Source organism: Phocoena sinus, chromosome 2 (genome assembly GCF_008692025.1).
Source record: "Phocoena sinus isolate mPhoSin1 chromosome 2, mPhoSin1.pri, whole genome shotgun sequence".
NCBI classification, from domain to species: Eukaryota; Metazoa; Chordata; class Mammalia; order Artiodactyla; family Phocoenidae; genus Phocoena; species Phocoena sinus.
The window spans coordinates 142033149-142049408 of record NC_045764.1 but is presented as its reverse complement, the minus strand read 5'-3'; the positions used below and the strand labels follow the sequence as shown (position 1 = coordinate 142049408).

General features: G+C 34.6%; 1 protein-coding gene across 7 annotated transcripts in view; it reads right to left on the bottom strand.

Annotated features, from left to right (window-relative positions):
• FUT8 (fucosyltransferase 8) overlaps positions 1 to 16260 on the bottom strand; it is a 325108-nt gene that overhangs the window by 142759 nt on the left and 166089 nt on the right. For all 7 annotated transcript variants that reach the window (XM_032622335.1, XM_032622331.1, XM_032622333.1 and 4 more), the window contains one exon: positions 13719 to 14145. In XM_032622335.1, coding sequence (XP_032478226.1) covers positions 13719 to 13921 — 203 coding nt within the window. In that variant the 5' untranslated portion in view covers positions 13922 to 14145. The remainder of the gene's footprint in view (positions 1 to 13718; positions 14146 to 16260) is intronic.

Here is a 16260-nt window from a genome sequence, read left to right as displayed (position 1 = left end):
TTATGACTCCATCAGGGACTCTAAAGGACCATAGGAAGCTACATTTAGATGTATTACATCTATTTCTACTCCATATGGTCACACCACTTCCAAGAAATTTATGTATGGTTGACCAAATACATTTAGAACTTACAGTATGTGGTTTCTTCCCACAGATTCTGTGACCCACGTGAAACACTGCAGTACTGATCACAGTAAACTGCTGTGTCAAATGTGCTACTTGTATTTATTTATACAGATTATAAGCTATTACTGCAGTTAAGCTCAATAAATATGAAACAGAATCCCCATAGCTTACACAGGTGCATCTATATAACAAAGATGTAGTGATTCAAGTGGCCATTTCTAATACTGATATGTGGAAACCTCTGATCATATTTAACAATTACCAAGGGTAACTGTAATAATAACTAGGATAGTTTGTCATTATCTGTAGGCTAGTAAAACATATTGTCCTCAGATAATATTTAACAGAAGAGGAACATGAAAAGGTATAAAAAATGACAGCATAGGCAGTGTACTGAAAATTAGATCCAACTTCGTAATTCCTCGGAAGATTCTATTTTTAACTTCTGCCATTGACTTACAGAAAAATGGCTAAATCGTTTTAGCTTTTGTACATATCATATGGTAAGAGATAATACTTTTGAAGTGCTACTGAATATAAATGAGAATTAACATTAAACTATACTTTTGAGTGTCCCTTTTGTCTCTATTTGCAGATACAGTATTCCATATTTATTACTCCAAACATCACACTCTCTTATGCATTTCTGATGTAAAATATCTCTGCCAAGCAACAGTTTTTGCATAATTTTAAAAGAACAAAAGGATTGTATTAAAATAAAACTTATTTTATTTGAACCAGCAACAAGAAAAGCACAGTGTGCTATTTTATACTATACCTCCTTCTAGACATTGTAATTCATAAGCTAACACTGCAAAATAGAGATTATTATTACCATTTTACAGGTGAAAAAACTGAGGGTCAGAAAGATTAAGTGACTTTTTAAAGATCATTAAGTTAGTAAGTGGTAGACTTGGGATCCAAACCCAAATCAGAGAAGCCCACGCTCCTTTCGTCTCACCCAGGTGAGCCTTGAGATGAAACCCCAGACCTAACCACCACCTTCTGCAGCCTTGTGAGAGACCCCAAATCAGAGGTACCAGCTAAGCTGTGCATGGACTCCTGATCCAGAGAAACTGTGAGATAATAAGTGTGTATTGTTTTTTACCACTGTTTGTGGTAATCTGTTGTACTACAATTGATAATATGCCTGTTTAACAGGTTAGATATAAATAATTCAATGCATTTTGTTTTAAAATTAGTTCTAAGGAACCTAAAATAAACTAAAGAACAAATCATCAAACATGACTCCCCTTTTTACTCCACAATTTATCCAGTGCCTTTCACTAAGCTTTGCCATTTCCTTCCTGTTTATAATATTAGTGGCTTACATTTTTTGATTTTAGAACTACAGAAATTCTACTTGACTCCATTTGCTCTTCAAAATCATGTAAACAGCTCCAGAAATCTTACACTGTATTTTTTTCCCAAATACTGAAAGTTAATTTACTCTAATTTTCTCTGCTCGGTGGTGATTCTGACATTATATATGAGTGTACCAATGCAAATGAGGAAAGCGATTATAATTCCTAAGCAGAAAGCATGATCTTACCCTATATTCCACAAAGCCGGCTTTTATTAAACCATCTTTGTTGGAAATAAGAAGTGGGCAGAGCTTATAATGAAGAGGAAAAGGAATTTTTCTCTACAGAATGGATTTCCAGCTGACTCTATAATAAGAAAAAATGTCCACAGTCCAATCCTCTTCCCTGCCCCCTCTCTAAATACACAGACTTCCCTATTCAATATGTCAAGACAAGCTACAAGAAATTATAAAGGAAACACTCCTATCCAAGCAGAGAGCACATCAGAATAGGAGGGTTTTCAATGGTAGATGTGTATTCTGTTGTTTCTGAATATTCTATAAATGTCAATTAGGTTAAATTGATTGAGAAAATGCTGTTCAGCTCAGTTATATCCTTACTGATTTTCTGCCTGCTTGATCTATCTATCACTGAAAGAGGGATGTTAAAGTCTCTAGGTAAAATAGTAGATTTATATATTTGTCCTTGCCTTACATATTCTGCCTCATGTATTTGATGCTCTGTTGTTAGGTGCATACATGCTACGAATTGGTTGTCTTCTTGGAGAACTCCTTGATCATTATGAAATGCTTCTTCTTTATCTTTGATAATTTTCCTTATTCTGAAGTCAGTTCAATGGTTAATGGGGAGGAAAGGAATCTGACAGAAATATTATGGTCTATGTTCTAGTCTTCTGGACGCCCCCCCCCACACACACAACAAGCAAAGAATATTAGGACAAAAAGGATTGTGGCACTTTTATTCTGACATAGCAGTTACTTTTACAGGCACCATAGTAATGTGATTACAAATTTGGATTATGGAGGGATAAATTAGGAGTTTGGGATTAAAATATGCACACTACTATATGCAACATAGATAACCAACAAGGACCTACTATATAGCACAGGGAACTATACTCAATATCTTGTAATAACCTATAATGGAAGAGAATGTAAAAAAAGAATATATATATATATAACTGAATCACTTTGCTGTATACCTGAAACTAATGTAACATTGTAAATCAACTATATTTCAATACAAATTTTTTAAAAAAAGAAATTAAAAAAAAAAGGAATTTGGATTAGGGAGTCAGTGTCTGGATCCGAACTTCAGATCTACCTTTTACAGTTATATAAATTTCAGCAAACTACTTAACTGTGCTTCATTGTCTACATCTATAAAATGAGGATAATGTGAGTATTTAAGTCATAAGCCTGTTGTAGGGGTTGAGATAAACTGCTTATAATATGGCCTAATACACAGTAATGGCTATTATTATTTTGCTGTCTTGCTGTTCCTGCTACTAATGTTGTTGTTTTTAGAACAATCAAGAAGCTGGGAGTAAAAGCAGAAGCTAACATCTTGGCTTTGAATCAGCCAATGAAATACACATAAAACCCTGGGTATGAAGAAGAAAATTAAGAGAACATAATAAATGTTGATGAAAAGAGCATGACATCTTCAATATGCTATTCTTCTACTAATGTTCTGTCCCCATAAAAGCTAGTAATGATAATCGTGTGGAAAAATATATGTGGTCCTATGGTTCTGTGCCACATAACCAATTGCTATATCCATGAAACAGGTGCAGTGGTTGAAAAATTTCTTGTCATGGAGATTGTTGCTGACCCTACAAATAAGAGTATGTTAATGCTATTCCCACACTTCTTCCTCTCCAAACCCATGATTACTGTGGGTCACCTGAAATGAATGGAGGAACTTCTACCTTGTGCAACACATTTTCTAGCAATTACTTCCATATGGATGATTCCCAAAGGTATCTTCCTCTCTCATCCTGGCCTTTTCCCTGATTTCTAGATTAACTTTCTAACGTTCTACTGGATAGGTTCCGCAAGCACGTCAAGCTCAGTCTATCTAGATCTCATCTTGATCTCTTTCTCCTAAGAGATTCACTATATTGGTCAAAGAAGCAGAGATTACTCTGATAGTTAAAAACTTCCAATCCACCCAAACTCCTCCTTTCCTTTAACACACACCTGGGGATACAATGGGAGAGAAAGTTAAAAACAAATCCAAGAAAAACCTGAAGAACCCGGTTTTAAAATGGTCAAGAACCAGAACAGCTCCAGGGACGTAGGTACAGGAACTAACAGGAATCTCTTTACAGCAGCAGTATTGGGATAACTCAAACCATTTTCAATCCAGGTAGTTTGGGTTTCAGGTAGAATGTAGTATGTAATGGTAAACCCTACTCTTGCTGTAATAATGACAACAATCAAAACAAAGAAAATAACTTGAAAATATAACCCATTTTAAAGCCATTAGAGAGGTATATTAAGTGCAGGATTAATCAAATGTCCAGAGGACAGCATTCTATAACTAGCCATGTTCTTACTTAGGGAGCACTTCCTGATTCTAGGTAAGATGTGAGGCACAGGCTTGGATCCCACAAAAGGTTTTGAAAATTTGGAAACTACAGGGGCACTAAACACATAACCAGTTTTATCCATGGTATATTAGCTTAATTCTGGGGCTCCCAGGGAGACTAGAGAGCAATTTAAAGACAGACTAAAATTTCTCAGTCTTGTGATATTACAAGACAAAGTTCTGTTTGAGACTTACCTTAAACTCATAGCTAGTGTTTTTATGCAGTGTTTGCCATATTTAGATGCTACATAGTGTAAGAGGCCAAAGAGCAAAGCCTAAAACATCTAAAAGGCAGACTAAATTTCCCACAGTATTTTAAGTCTTCAAAGAAATCCACCAAGTTCTTAATCAAAAGCATGGAAGATTTATGCCTGAGGAACAGGGAAGGAACAGAAGTGGGCTAAGTTTTACTAAAACCATAATGCAGCCATGACCCAGCTCAATCCCTGATTGCACTGAATGAGATAATAAGCCCAGAGATAATATATCCCTAACAGAGGGAAACCTCTGTAACCTCCATACTAGTTTTACACAATATTTTGTCAAAATATCTGACAAAAATAAAAATTACTAGACATGGAAAGAGTCAAAAAATGTGACCATTAATCAAAAGAAAAATAAAAGTTGATCAAAAGATGATCCAGATATCATCCAGGTATTAGCAGACAATGTAATAGTTATATCAGAGTAACTACTTAAAGAAATTATAAAAAACATGGACAAAGTAGATGAAAAATAAAGAATTTACAAAGAAATTTGAAATTATCCAAAAACATGGACTAGATATTCCAGAATCAAAATATATAAAAATTAGTATTGGGTGTGTTTAACATCAGAATGAATGCAGAAGACAATAGATTAAATAAATTGGAATACAGTTCAAAAGAAAATATATAAAATGAAGTACAAAGACAAATCAGATTGCAACAGACACATAAAAGGCACGTGAGACACCATAAAAGGAAATCTGCTAATATATGTAAGTGGAGTTCCAGGAGAAAAGAGAAAGAGTAGTCCAGAAGCAGTATTTAAAGAGATAATGGCTAAGGATTTTCTAAAACTGATAAAAGACATCAAACCTCAGAATTAAGCTCAGTGAATTTCAAACTGGATAAAAACAAATAAAGTCATATCTGCGTATCACTGTCAACTTGTATAACACCAAAGACAAAAATTAAAATGCAAAGTAGCTGAAGAAAAAGATATACTTCAATTAAAATTGCTGACTTCTCAACAAAAACTATGAAAGCTAGAAAACAACAGAATGACGTATTTAAAGTGTGGTAAAAAATTACTGCCAAACTAAATTCTATGCTGGCAAAAATATCTCTCAAAACTAAATGTTTTTAAAAAGTCTTCAGAAAAAGAAAATCTAAAAGAGTTTATTGCCATCAAATCTGTACTACCAAAAATACTAAAGGATATTCTTCAGGCTGAAATGATCAGCATGGAAGAATTAAACTGCAGGAAGAAATAAACAACATTAAAATGAAATAAACAACATTAAGAAGAATAAATATATAGTTAATTATAAAGGAATATGACAATTTAAATCAAAATTATAAAAACATAATGTGCAGTTTATAACAGACATTGGGTTAAAATATATGACAATAAAAAGACCAAAAGTGGATGTGGGGGAGGGGTGTTAAAGATTTAAGTAGGACAAAATTCTTGCACTGTTCTAGAAATGATAAAAATATTACTTTAAGACAGATTGCATTAAAAGGGTATATTTGATAGTATCCAGGGTAACCATTAAAAGAATAAAAATGTATAACTAAAACTATTATAATTGAGAAAACAGAATAACAATTAAAAAAACTGTTTAATCCAAAAGGAAACAGTGAAGAAAAAAATAAGAGATGAGATCAAAAGGGAGGAAAAAATAGCAATGTGGTAGACTTATACCCAGTAATTGCATTAAATGTAAATGGATAAAACAACTGAATAAAAAGGCAGAGATTAACAGACTGAACCAAAAAAAAACAATAAAATCCAATCCTATTCTTATAAGAAACACTTCAAATAATTAAATCTGTTTAAATATATTTAGTAAAAAACACATGAAGGTTTAAATTAAAAGGATGAAAGAAATGTCATGCAGACACTAACACAAAGAAAGTTAGTGTAGCAATATTAATACTGATACCAAATAAATAAGACTTTATAGCTAAAAAAGTATTATTAAAGACAAATGAGGTCATTAGAAAATAAGATATTCCTGTAGCAAATGAAATAGCTTTAGATGTATCAAAGAAAAGTTGACAGAGGTGAAAAGAAATAACCACTGTTGGAGATTTTTAACATGGCTTTCCTTTTAGCTGATAGAACAAGCAGATTAAAAAAATAATTCTATATAAATTTAGAAAATACTAGTAACACAGTTAACCAACCTAACTTAAATGACATGTGTAGAAGAGCATCTCCAACAAGAGCAGAATACACATTTCTCTTAAAACATTCATCAATGTAAGTCATTTGCTGAGCCATTTAAAATTTCAAAGAACTGAAATGATACAGAATATAATTCTATCTGGTTGAAGAACACTCTAGAAATCAAAGCCAAAAAGATAACAGAATAGTCCCACTTAGAAATTAAGCAACACACTCCTTTAACTGTGAGTTAAAGAACAAAAAAAAAAAAAAAAAATCACAAAAGAAATTTGAAAATAGTTTTAATTGAATAACAATTAAAATAGGTCACTGTCAGAACTTGCAAGATGCAACTGTGCTCTCTAAAGCTGTGCTTAGAGAGAAATTTACAGCTCTCCAGGCAAATGTTAGAAAAAAAGCAATGCTTAAAATCAATAATATAAAATTCTTTCTGAAAAAGCTTTAAAAAGAACAGAGAAACAAACCCAGAGACTACAAGAAAAAAATTATACAACTAAGAGTAGAAATCAATAAAATAGAAACAGACATACAACAGGAGAAAACAACAACAACCAGAGATTCTTTGAAAAAGTAAATAAAATCAATAAACTCTTAGCAAGATAAAAGGAGAAAATACAAACAAATAAACAATATCAGGAATGAAAAAGGAAACAGTACTACAGATATTACAGGTCTGAAGAAGAAAAGTAAAAAGGAATTATGAACAACTTTATGCAACTTTTGAAAACCTTGATAAAATGGACACATTTCTTGAAAAACACATTTTACCAAAACTGACATAGGAAAAAATAGAAAATGTGAATGGTCCAATTTCTATTAAGAAGATCAAATCTAGAATTTAAAGCCTTCCCACATGTCTCCTGTCCTTACCCAAACCAAGCTCCACTCCCCTGCAGCCAAAAAAAAAAAAAAAAAGACTGCAGGCCCAGACAGCGTCACTGGAATTCTAACAAAGATTTAAAATAGAACGAATACCAATTTTATACAAACCCTTCCAGAGAATAAAATTTTCCTGTACAAACTTAATACCAAAACCCAAAAGACATTATAAGAAGGAAATATTAAAGGTAAACATGTCTTGTTAACATGGAAAAAAATCCACTAGCAAATCTAATACAGCAATATATGAAAAGGTTAATACAAATTCCAGGGAGAAAGCATCTGATTGTCAGACTGAGAAGGCTAGGAATCTTGAGTAAAAATCTCACTAAAATATTCTAACATAGGGAAGGAGTATTTTCCATAAGGAAAAATAAGATATCCTTTTTTAAAAAATAAATTTATTTATTTATTATTTATTTTCTGGCTGCATTGGGTCTTTTGTTGCTGTGTGGGGCCCTCTCTACTTGCGGTGAGCGGGGGGTACTCTTCATTGCAGTGCACGGGCTTCTCACTGCAGTGGCTTCTCTTGTTGCGGAGCTCGGGCTCTAGGCGCGCGGCCTTCAGTAGTTGTGGCTCACGGGCTATAGAGCACGGGCTCAGTAGATGTGGTGCACGGGCCTAGTTGCTCTGTGGCATGTGGGATCTTCCCGGACCAGGGCTTGAACCCATGTCCCCTGTATTGGCAGGTGGATTCTTAACCACTGCGTCACCAGGGAAGCCCAGATATTCTTGATAGCATAAGGAATAAGGGATGCAGGGCTGCAAAACTAAAAGTAAAAAAGAATGGAAGGTTACAGCTAGATATTCTACACACTCCAACCCATTCACTTGCTGTAGGAATACAAGCGGTACACTCTTTATAAGCGAGATGAGCAATTATGGAGAAGATTGCCAACAGCAAATCCTCCAACCAACTAACAGGAACAAACACATCTCCAATTTCTAATACCAGCTTCTCAAAAAGAAGAAGTAAGATATGACCTGTGAAAAATCCTACCAGTCCCCTTTCTACCCATGTCAGTGTTTCATAATTTTGTTGCCTGAGACAAATTTTTCCACCAGAAGATTATTGCTTCAGCTCTAATCCAACCGAGGAGACTAGTACATAGCTCAGAAAAACAGATAATCGTAAGCTAATTATACTTCCTCTGTGTTCTGTAAAATTTACAGTTTATAGCTAACATCTAAATTCCAGAAGAAAATTTTTCTTTCCTGGACCAAACAAACAAACAAATCTTATTAAAAGGCCACAAAGTCACACTTGAATTTTTAAAAATTATGTTCTCCAAAATAAATGGAAATAGAATAAGTAATTAAGTTAAGAGGAAAGCTGTCAATTAAGCACTCTTTAAATGTTACAAGTTCTGTCCAGTTCTGACTTTTGTCACTGAGGTTCACTGCTCAAGGGGTTTCTGAACAAGGTTCAATAATCTTCCAGGTGTTTTCTGCTAAATTTCAACTCTGAGAGGAAGATTGTCAGGTTCAAGCCCTAAAAAGAAAAGATTCTGTGAACTGATAGCAATTTCACATTACTAAAGGTTAAGACAAAACAAACATGAAAGATGAAAGGCATTCCTGTAGGGTGGCAGGCTTAAAAAGTGATGATTTCGGGCTTCCCTGGTGGCGCAGTGGTTGAGAGTCCGCCTGCCGATGCAGGGGACACGGGTTCGTGCCCTGGTTCGGGAATATCCCACATGCCGCAGAGCGGCTGGACCCGTGAACCATGGCCACTGAGCCTGCGTGTCCAGAGCCTGTGATCCGCAACTGGAGAGGCCACAACAGTGAGAGGCCCGTGTACCGCGCCCCCCCCCAAAAAAAGAGTGATGATTTCTAAGTTTTTAAAAGAAAGACTACTACATGTATACTCAATGTGCTGGCAATCAACAAATAAGAAAGGGATATTTGGGCAAAGTCAAATAAGAGCATGAAGGGAACATGGGAAAATAAGCAGATGTACCTTGGTACCAAAGCCAACAGATTAAATCATTAATTTAGGTCAGCATCACCTCGTGTCTAGATTAATACTGTATTTTCCAGTTAATTTCACTCCAGTCAAGCACATGGCCCAAATCCATCTGAAAATCTAAATCTTCCTCAACCATTTTCACTACATCGATCCTCTGCTGAAAACCCAGTTACGGTTCCCTATTATCTATCAACCAAGCCTACACTAAACTCTGGCTGCTCAAGACCTCCATGATTTGACCTAATCTATTCAACATTACTTCTAGAGATGAGAAGAGTGGGTTAAATATGGCTACAAATTCTTTGCAGCTCCTACCTCCATTCCCTGAATATGGAGTATCCCTTTGATCTGCAAAGACTAACAGAATGTGGCAGAAGGGACACTGTGCAACTTCTCATGCTTGGCCTCAAGAGGACTTGCAGTTTCTGCTCTTTCCCTCTTGGAACACTACAGCGTAAGAAACCTGGGCTATCCTGCTAGAGTAGCCAGATAGAAGGGAACCAGCTGATGGCCCCAGCTAACCACTGAACATGTGTTAGGTCATCTGGACTGACCAACCACGATGGAGCCACCAGATGGCTGCAGCCACATGAGTGACCCCATACATAATTAGGAAAACAGCCCAGCTAAGGCCAACTGAAACTGAATAATCAGGAACAAATAAATGTTTATTGGTTTAAGCCACTATGTTTTTATTTTATATATACGCATATATATAAAACATTTTATGTTATATATAAAACCCCAATTTCTTAAAAAAATTCAGTAAGAAAACAAATAACTTAATTTTTAAAATAAGCAACAAATTTGAATAGATACTTCACCGAAGAAGATATATGAATAGCAAATAAGCACATGAAAAAAACGCTCATCATCGTTAATCATCACGTAAATGCAAACTGAAACTATGAGATAATACTACATATCTATTAAAACATAAAGTAAAAATAGCTGACAACAGCATGTGCTAGCAAAGATGAGAGCTATAACTCTCAAGCACTGTGAGTGGGAATGCAAAATGGTACAGGTACTCTGGAAAACATTTTGCACAGCTTCTTACATAAAGTTAAAATGCACTTTACATATGACCCAGCCATTCCACTCCTAGGTATTTACCCAAGAGAAATAAAAACTCACTTACACACAAAAACTTACAGGGCAAATGTCTGTAACAGCTTTGTCCATAATTGCCCCAAAAATGGAAACACTAATAACATCTTTCAACTGGTGGATGCATTTAAAAACAAACAAGACTGATACATGCATACTGTGGAATGCTGCTCATCATTCAAAAAAATTTTTTTAATAAAATGAACTACCAATACACAAAGTAGCACTGATGAATCACAAGTATATTACACTAAATGAAAAAAGCCAGACTCAAAAGGCTACCTACTGCATGATTCTATTTATATAACATTCTGCAACAGGAAACAAACATAGGACAGAAAACAAATCAGTGGATGCCAGGGACAGAAAGTTGGAAGAGAATTTAACTACAAAAGGGCACAACAGAATTCTGGAGGGAGAAAGAATTCTTCTATAATTTGATGGTGGTACTGGTTACATGACTATAAGGATTTGCCAAAATTCATAGACACGTATGCTAAAACAAGTGTATTTTACCATACAGAAATTATTCATCAATAAGGCAGAATTAAATATACATACAGATACACATGTACACACAGAGATACACGCAGCAACCTCCCATACATCGTATTAAAACGTTTGTATCCCTCAGAGTAATGATTTTCAAATTATTTTCCTAAATTTGTAGTAGTATCAACAAAATTAGCAAACACTGGCTAGAGGGTTGGGTAAATGCTTTTTAAAATTATTGTCCTGAATCTTAAAAATTGTAGTTTCAGGCTTCTGGGTTACTTTCCAATTCTAATCCACACACCATATCTCAAAGAAATGACCTAGTTTACAGACATCTGAATTAATCCTTTATAGTCTACCTTCTGAACATACTTTCTCATAAGAAAAAGACACAGAAAAGTATGAAATATTACAATAAGGGGAAAAAAGAACACCAATGCCACTAGTGCCTCCACTGCTCTTCCTTTTATGTCAGGGGCTCTAAAATAATAATCTCTTTGAATAAAACACAAATGGCCCTACCAATAAAGTTGATGGAAAGGTCTGAAGAGGTTTTCTTCCCTAATTATTTACATATTTTCCTGAAATTATATGTGTGTGTGTGTGTGTGTGTATGGGCTCATTTTCTCCATCTGTACTTTCAGATTGTATTTATGATGTTATAGAATGACATATTAAATGTCTCAGCTCTTAGAAGTTGTCTCTACATTTGCAGTAGTTGAGAATTTAATTTTTTGCCAACATGAAAGACTATAAAGAAAGTGACTTCAGAGATCCAAAGATTATTTTGCAGAAGGAACAACTCATATTAAAGGCAAGCTTTCCTTCACGCAATAGAAGCAAATACTTGGAAGTCAGACAAGCCAAGTGAACTATCAATATTTAAGTTGAAATTAGGAAAAAAGTGAGCAATTTTTTATTAGCCTAAATTGTTAAGAGGCAATATGTTTTCAAGGAGTAAAATTCTCATAACATAGAACGAGATCTTAACTACAAAGCATACTCCAAAATCAACTACTCTTGTTGATCTCCTACGTGAGATGTTTAGTTGAGATTTCTGAATCATTTACTTCTCTCTGGTTTCTATTCAGAGAGGCAAAACCGTTCATCAGACCCCTGGCTTTCCACGCATACTGCCAGGATTCAAAGTAAGCTCCATCATTTGTGAGAAGTGTGACCTAGGGAAAAATTAAATCACTTAATATCCCATTGATTCCTCATCTGTAAAATGGTTATGAAAACAGAACCAGCATCCCATAAAGAAGCTGTGGAATTCAATGAGATAATCCATGCAAAGTCCTTGGCACAGTACCTGGCACATAACAAACTCTCAATAAATGATAGCTATGATTACTAACCTCCAAATTATCAATCTTTGGTTCCCATAACAAATGATTAAGACTCTACTGAAAGACCACTCTCTCCATGATCCTTCCTCCCTGGCTCTCCCCAAAAATAAAATAAAATGATACACAAATTCAAGAATTTAGCTGTCCACTTTCTAATTCCTACGTACTTTGTATTTTCCTGAATGGTACTACTACGCCTACAAAACAGGGCTGATGTTTCATTCATTGAAACAGTAAAACTCTTAATACCTAGCACAGCCTTCCACAGAACATAAAGAGATCAAAATGATATCATGGTGAGAAAATGTTATGGAACTAAACAAAAGGAAAGAACTGAGTTCTAAATAAAGAGTTGAAAGGCAGTGAGGGAAGGGAGGCTCCAAGGGTGTATGACACTGCCAAATACATTCTTTCGTCACAGAAGGCTCCTCGGCCTCCACAAAATAGCTCTCTCCCCTTCTTCTCCAACTACTCTGAAAGTTCTATGCACAACAGAACGTTTCCACTTTCGACTCCTCAATGTATATTTTTCTCAAAAAGAAATGAATTTGTGCTCTTTTTTTCTACACTAACTTCCTTTAGAGTCAATTACCACCTCTAGACGACTCTCACCTCTTCATCTTCTCAAATCTCCGACCTCTGTTTTGAGAGACAGCAAGCACTAAGTATACAGTCACCTTCATATTTAAGTATGAGGAATTAGAAGATACTAGATAATTTCTAAATTCAATAACTTTGAAAACAAATATAGAGACTATCTATTTAACACTATGTTCACTTGCTTCCTGAAAATAAAAGTCTTTGTTTTTCCCAATAGTTGATGACTTCTAATGCATACATGTTACTTTTTTTTTTTTTTTTTTTTTGCTGCACCACGGCTTGTGGGATCTTAGTTCCCTGACCAGTGATTGAACCCAGGCCCCCAGCAGTGAAAGCGCAGGGTCCTAACCACTGGACTGCCGGGGAATTCCCCATGTCACATTTTTTTAACAGACTGGAAGTAACAATTATAATAATTCTCTAGATTCCAGACACAGTTGTTTTAGTTAAGAATGAACGTTTTCATTTAATAAGTTATAGTTAGACTAACTCAGCCTCTCAATTATTATGTGTTTGTTATAGTCCATGATGAAAATTTTAATATGTACTACTTTAAATCATACAAAGTTTATATTTATCAAAATTATCAAAATGCTGAAGATAATTTTAAACAAAATATAAGTAAATTAAATGGCATAGTTTTTCTATATTAAAATTCATAGGCAAAATAAGATTTGCCATTATAGAGTAACTCTCTATGTTAAATACATAGAGATATCACTAGCACAAAAAGTACCTTACTAAGATATTTAAATTTTTGCAAAAATAGAAGTTTACAGAAATCATTAAGTATTTTTTAATAGCTGACTGAAGCCTTGCACCTAAAAACAAAGTACAATATTTCACCATTCTTCCCTCAGTTTTTTAGAACCTACCGGAGAGATTCAGCCATTCGTCTCAAGTCTTCATTTTGCTGTTTTAAGCGTTCAAGCTTTGCCAAAATCTTGGACAGTTCTCGGCTAGAGTGATCAGGGTGGTCATTATCTCGTACCAAGTGACCACCTATATAAAATAGCAAGGTCCCCCAGGCAAAAAGAATGAGCATAATCCAACGCCAGGAACCAGTCCATGGCCGCATTTTCAGAGTTTCAGTTCACTCTCCTGGGTTCCTGGAACTCAAGGAATTGAAAACATCGTCACTATTTCTAGCGAGTGCAAAGGTAGTAGCCTTCTGTTCTTTCAACACATGATGCTTCAGACAAATTAGTCTCTCTGGTAGTCCTGTGGTGACTCTTTCCAAGAGATCCTCCTGGTGGTATGAGTAGGAAGCTTTACTGTCCTGTGCTTCATGGACTCTACACGCTGTGGAAAGAATAAAAAATGTATTTAAATTAGTTAGGATATGTAAAATGGCATATGCTGAGATTCATGGAGTTAAAAGAACCATATTGGTGTTGACTAGCCAACTGGCTGGCAAATAATGTCATTGCCTAAAGTAAGTAAAAAGCAAAAGCCTTTAGGTCTGCATATTAAATCAAGGCTGTACCAGATACACTAATTAGCTCTAAGCCCGAAAGTCCTCCAAATGCCATCATCACTCCTCCTTCTAACAACACTGTGCAACAGCACATATACGGAGATTAAAAGATTGTTATCTTTGAAAAACCACTCAAAACCAAACAAAATGTACTCAACTACATATTCTGGGCTAATGTTTCCATTATCTCAAACTGAAACATGTTCTCTGCATGAGTGAATTCATTCTTACAAAATCTCAACTCCACCCCACTCCATCTCACTGCTCAGCTGCCATTACACCACTTAACTCTGCAGGTGACAGGCATATTGTCACTTTTAGGAAAAGTTCTAAAAGTGGCATGTATATTAGCCAAGCAAAGGTGATCACAGCCATCAAGCAGCTGGCAACCACTCCAAACATCACAAGTAAAGGTTCATATGGATTATGGTAGATTATTCCTTTCTCAAATTTATTTAAAAATACCAACAATTGCAATAGAAGTCTAATACCAGTTAAATCTTAGTTATGGAGCATCTTAAACTACAAAATGGATATGCTTTCTCAGGCTTGGTTATTGGTTTCATTTGTCACTTCTCCATCATTAGGCTTAGAACTTCCTTTGAAAACAAAACAATTTTCTTGCCAAGGAGATCATTTGTAGGCAAAGATATAACTTTGATACCATTTGATAAGAAAAGTCTTATCTCCAGACACAGAGTTCCTTATAAAAGAGAAGAAAAGAAATAGTTTCTATATACAAAACTGAATGTGATGGGTACTTAACCACTAATAAAACAGTTATGAAAGACTAGATAGAAAAGTTGGAGAAGAGGTTTCAAAAATTAGAGCACAGGACTACCATTATCCTCCTTTTGAACCTCAAATCTCAAATGCTTTTAAATGGCCAAGTATTCAAAGAAAAGAAAATCTCTTCAAAGGAGTGTCCCAGAAACATTCTACTTCCTTCCCATTTATTCCTACACTATTTTCCTCATTGTTTCTGGTTTACACCAACTAAACAAAGGATGAAAAAAATTGTACTCACTGAGAATGTTAGAAAGCCAAATAAAGTAATAATCCAAAGAAAACTTGGTGTTTTGTCTTTTGTTTTAATATCTATTCTTAAGTCTAATGAGAACATTCTTTTTATTGACTCCACTGTTCATTCTGTCTCTTTCTCAAAATCCTTTCTCAAAACCCTATTCCTCTAATTTCAGGTAACCCCACTATTCACTAAACATAAGAATAATTAAAGTCTATTCAACATCTCAGGTATTCAACATCTCACAAGATCCAGTCATGTGAGGTCTACTTTTTATATTATATAGAAAAAATGCAGACATTCAGGGATTCTTGGTTAAAAAACAAATGAAAAAATCCACTCTGATGGTCTAAGGGATGGATTTAATTCAGTAAGTCAACAAAAGAAGTATTAACATTTGAGTTAATAATACTGTTTGTGACAACACATGCAACCCTGTAAAATGCTGTCATACCATATGCTGAACCTATAATGTATCCTAGCCAATTCTAAGCTACACCAGTAAGATATTAGAAATGTTTAATCTTTCCCTTCATACAAAAAGTTAACTTAGACAAGTGTGAAAAAAAAAGACAAGTGTGATAAAAACAAAAGTACAGAGAGTTTTCTAAACAAGAATCATTTCAATAACAAATAAGAAAAAGTTGTTCTATAACATTTTACTTAGAATTATAACAAAAAAATTATCATTAATATTCAAAGCCAGCAAAAGTACAATATAATTTGAACAGAAACAAGTTTAGAGAAACATAAATTTTGTTATACCAAGTGCTTTGGGATTTTATAAACCACCATCAAAAGTATCCAAGATATTAAATTACTATTTTTTTGCAGCAATATTGATAATGCATGAGTTATAAAGCAAGAAATTATTGTAGGAGCAAAACATGGTCATTTTCTTAATTAATAGCATCAT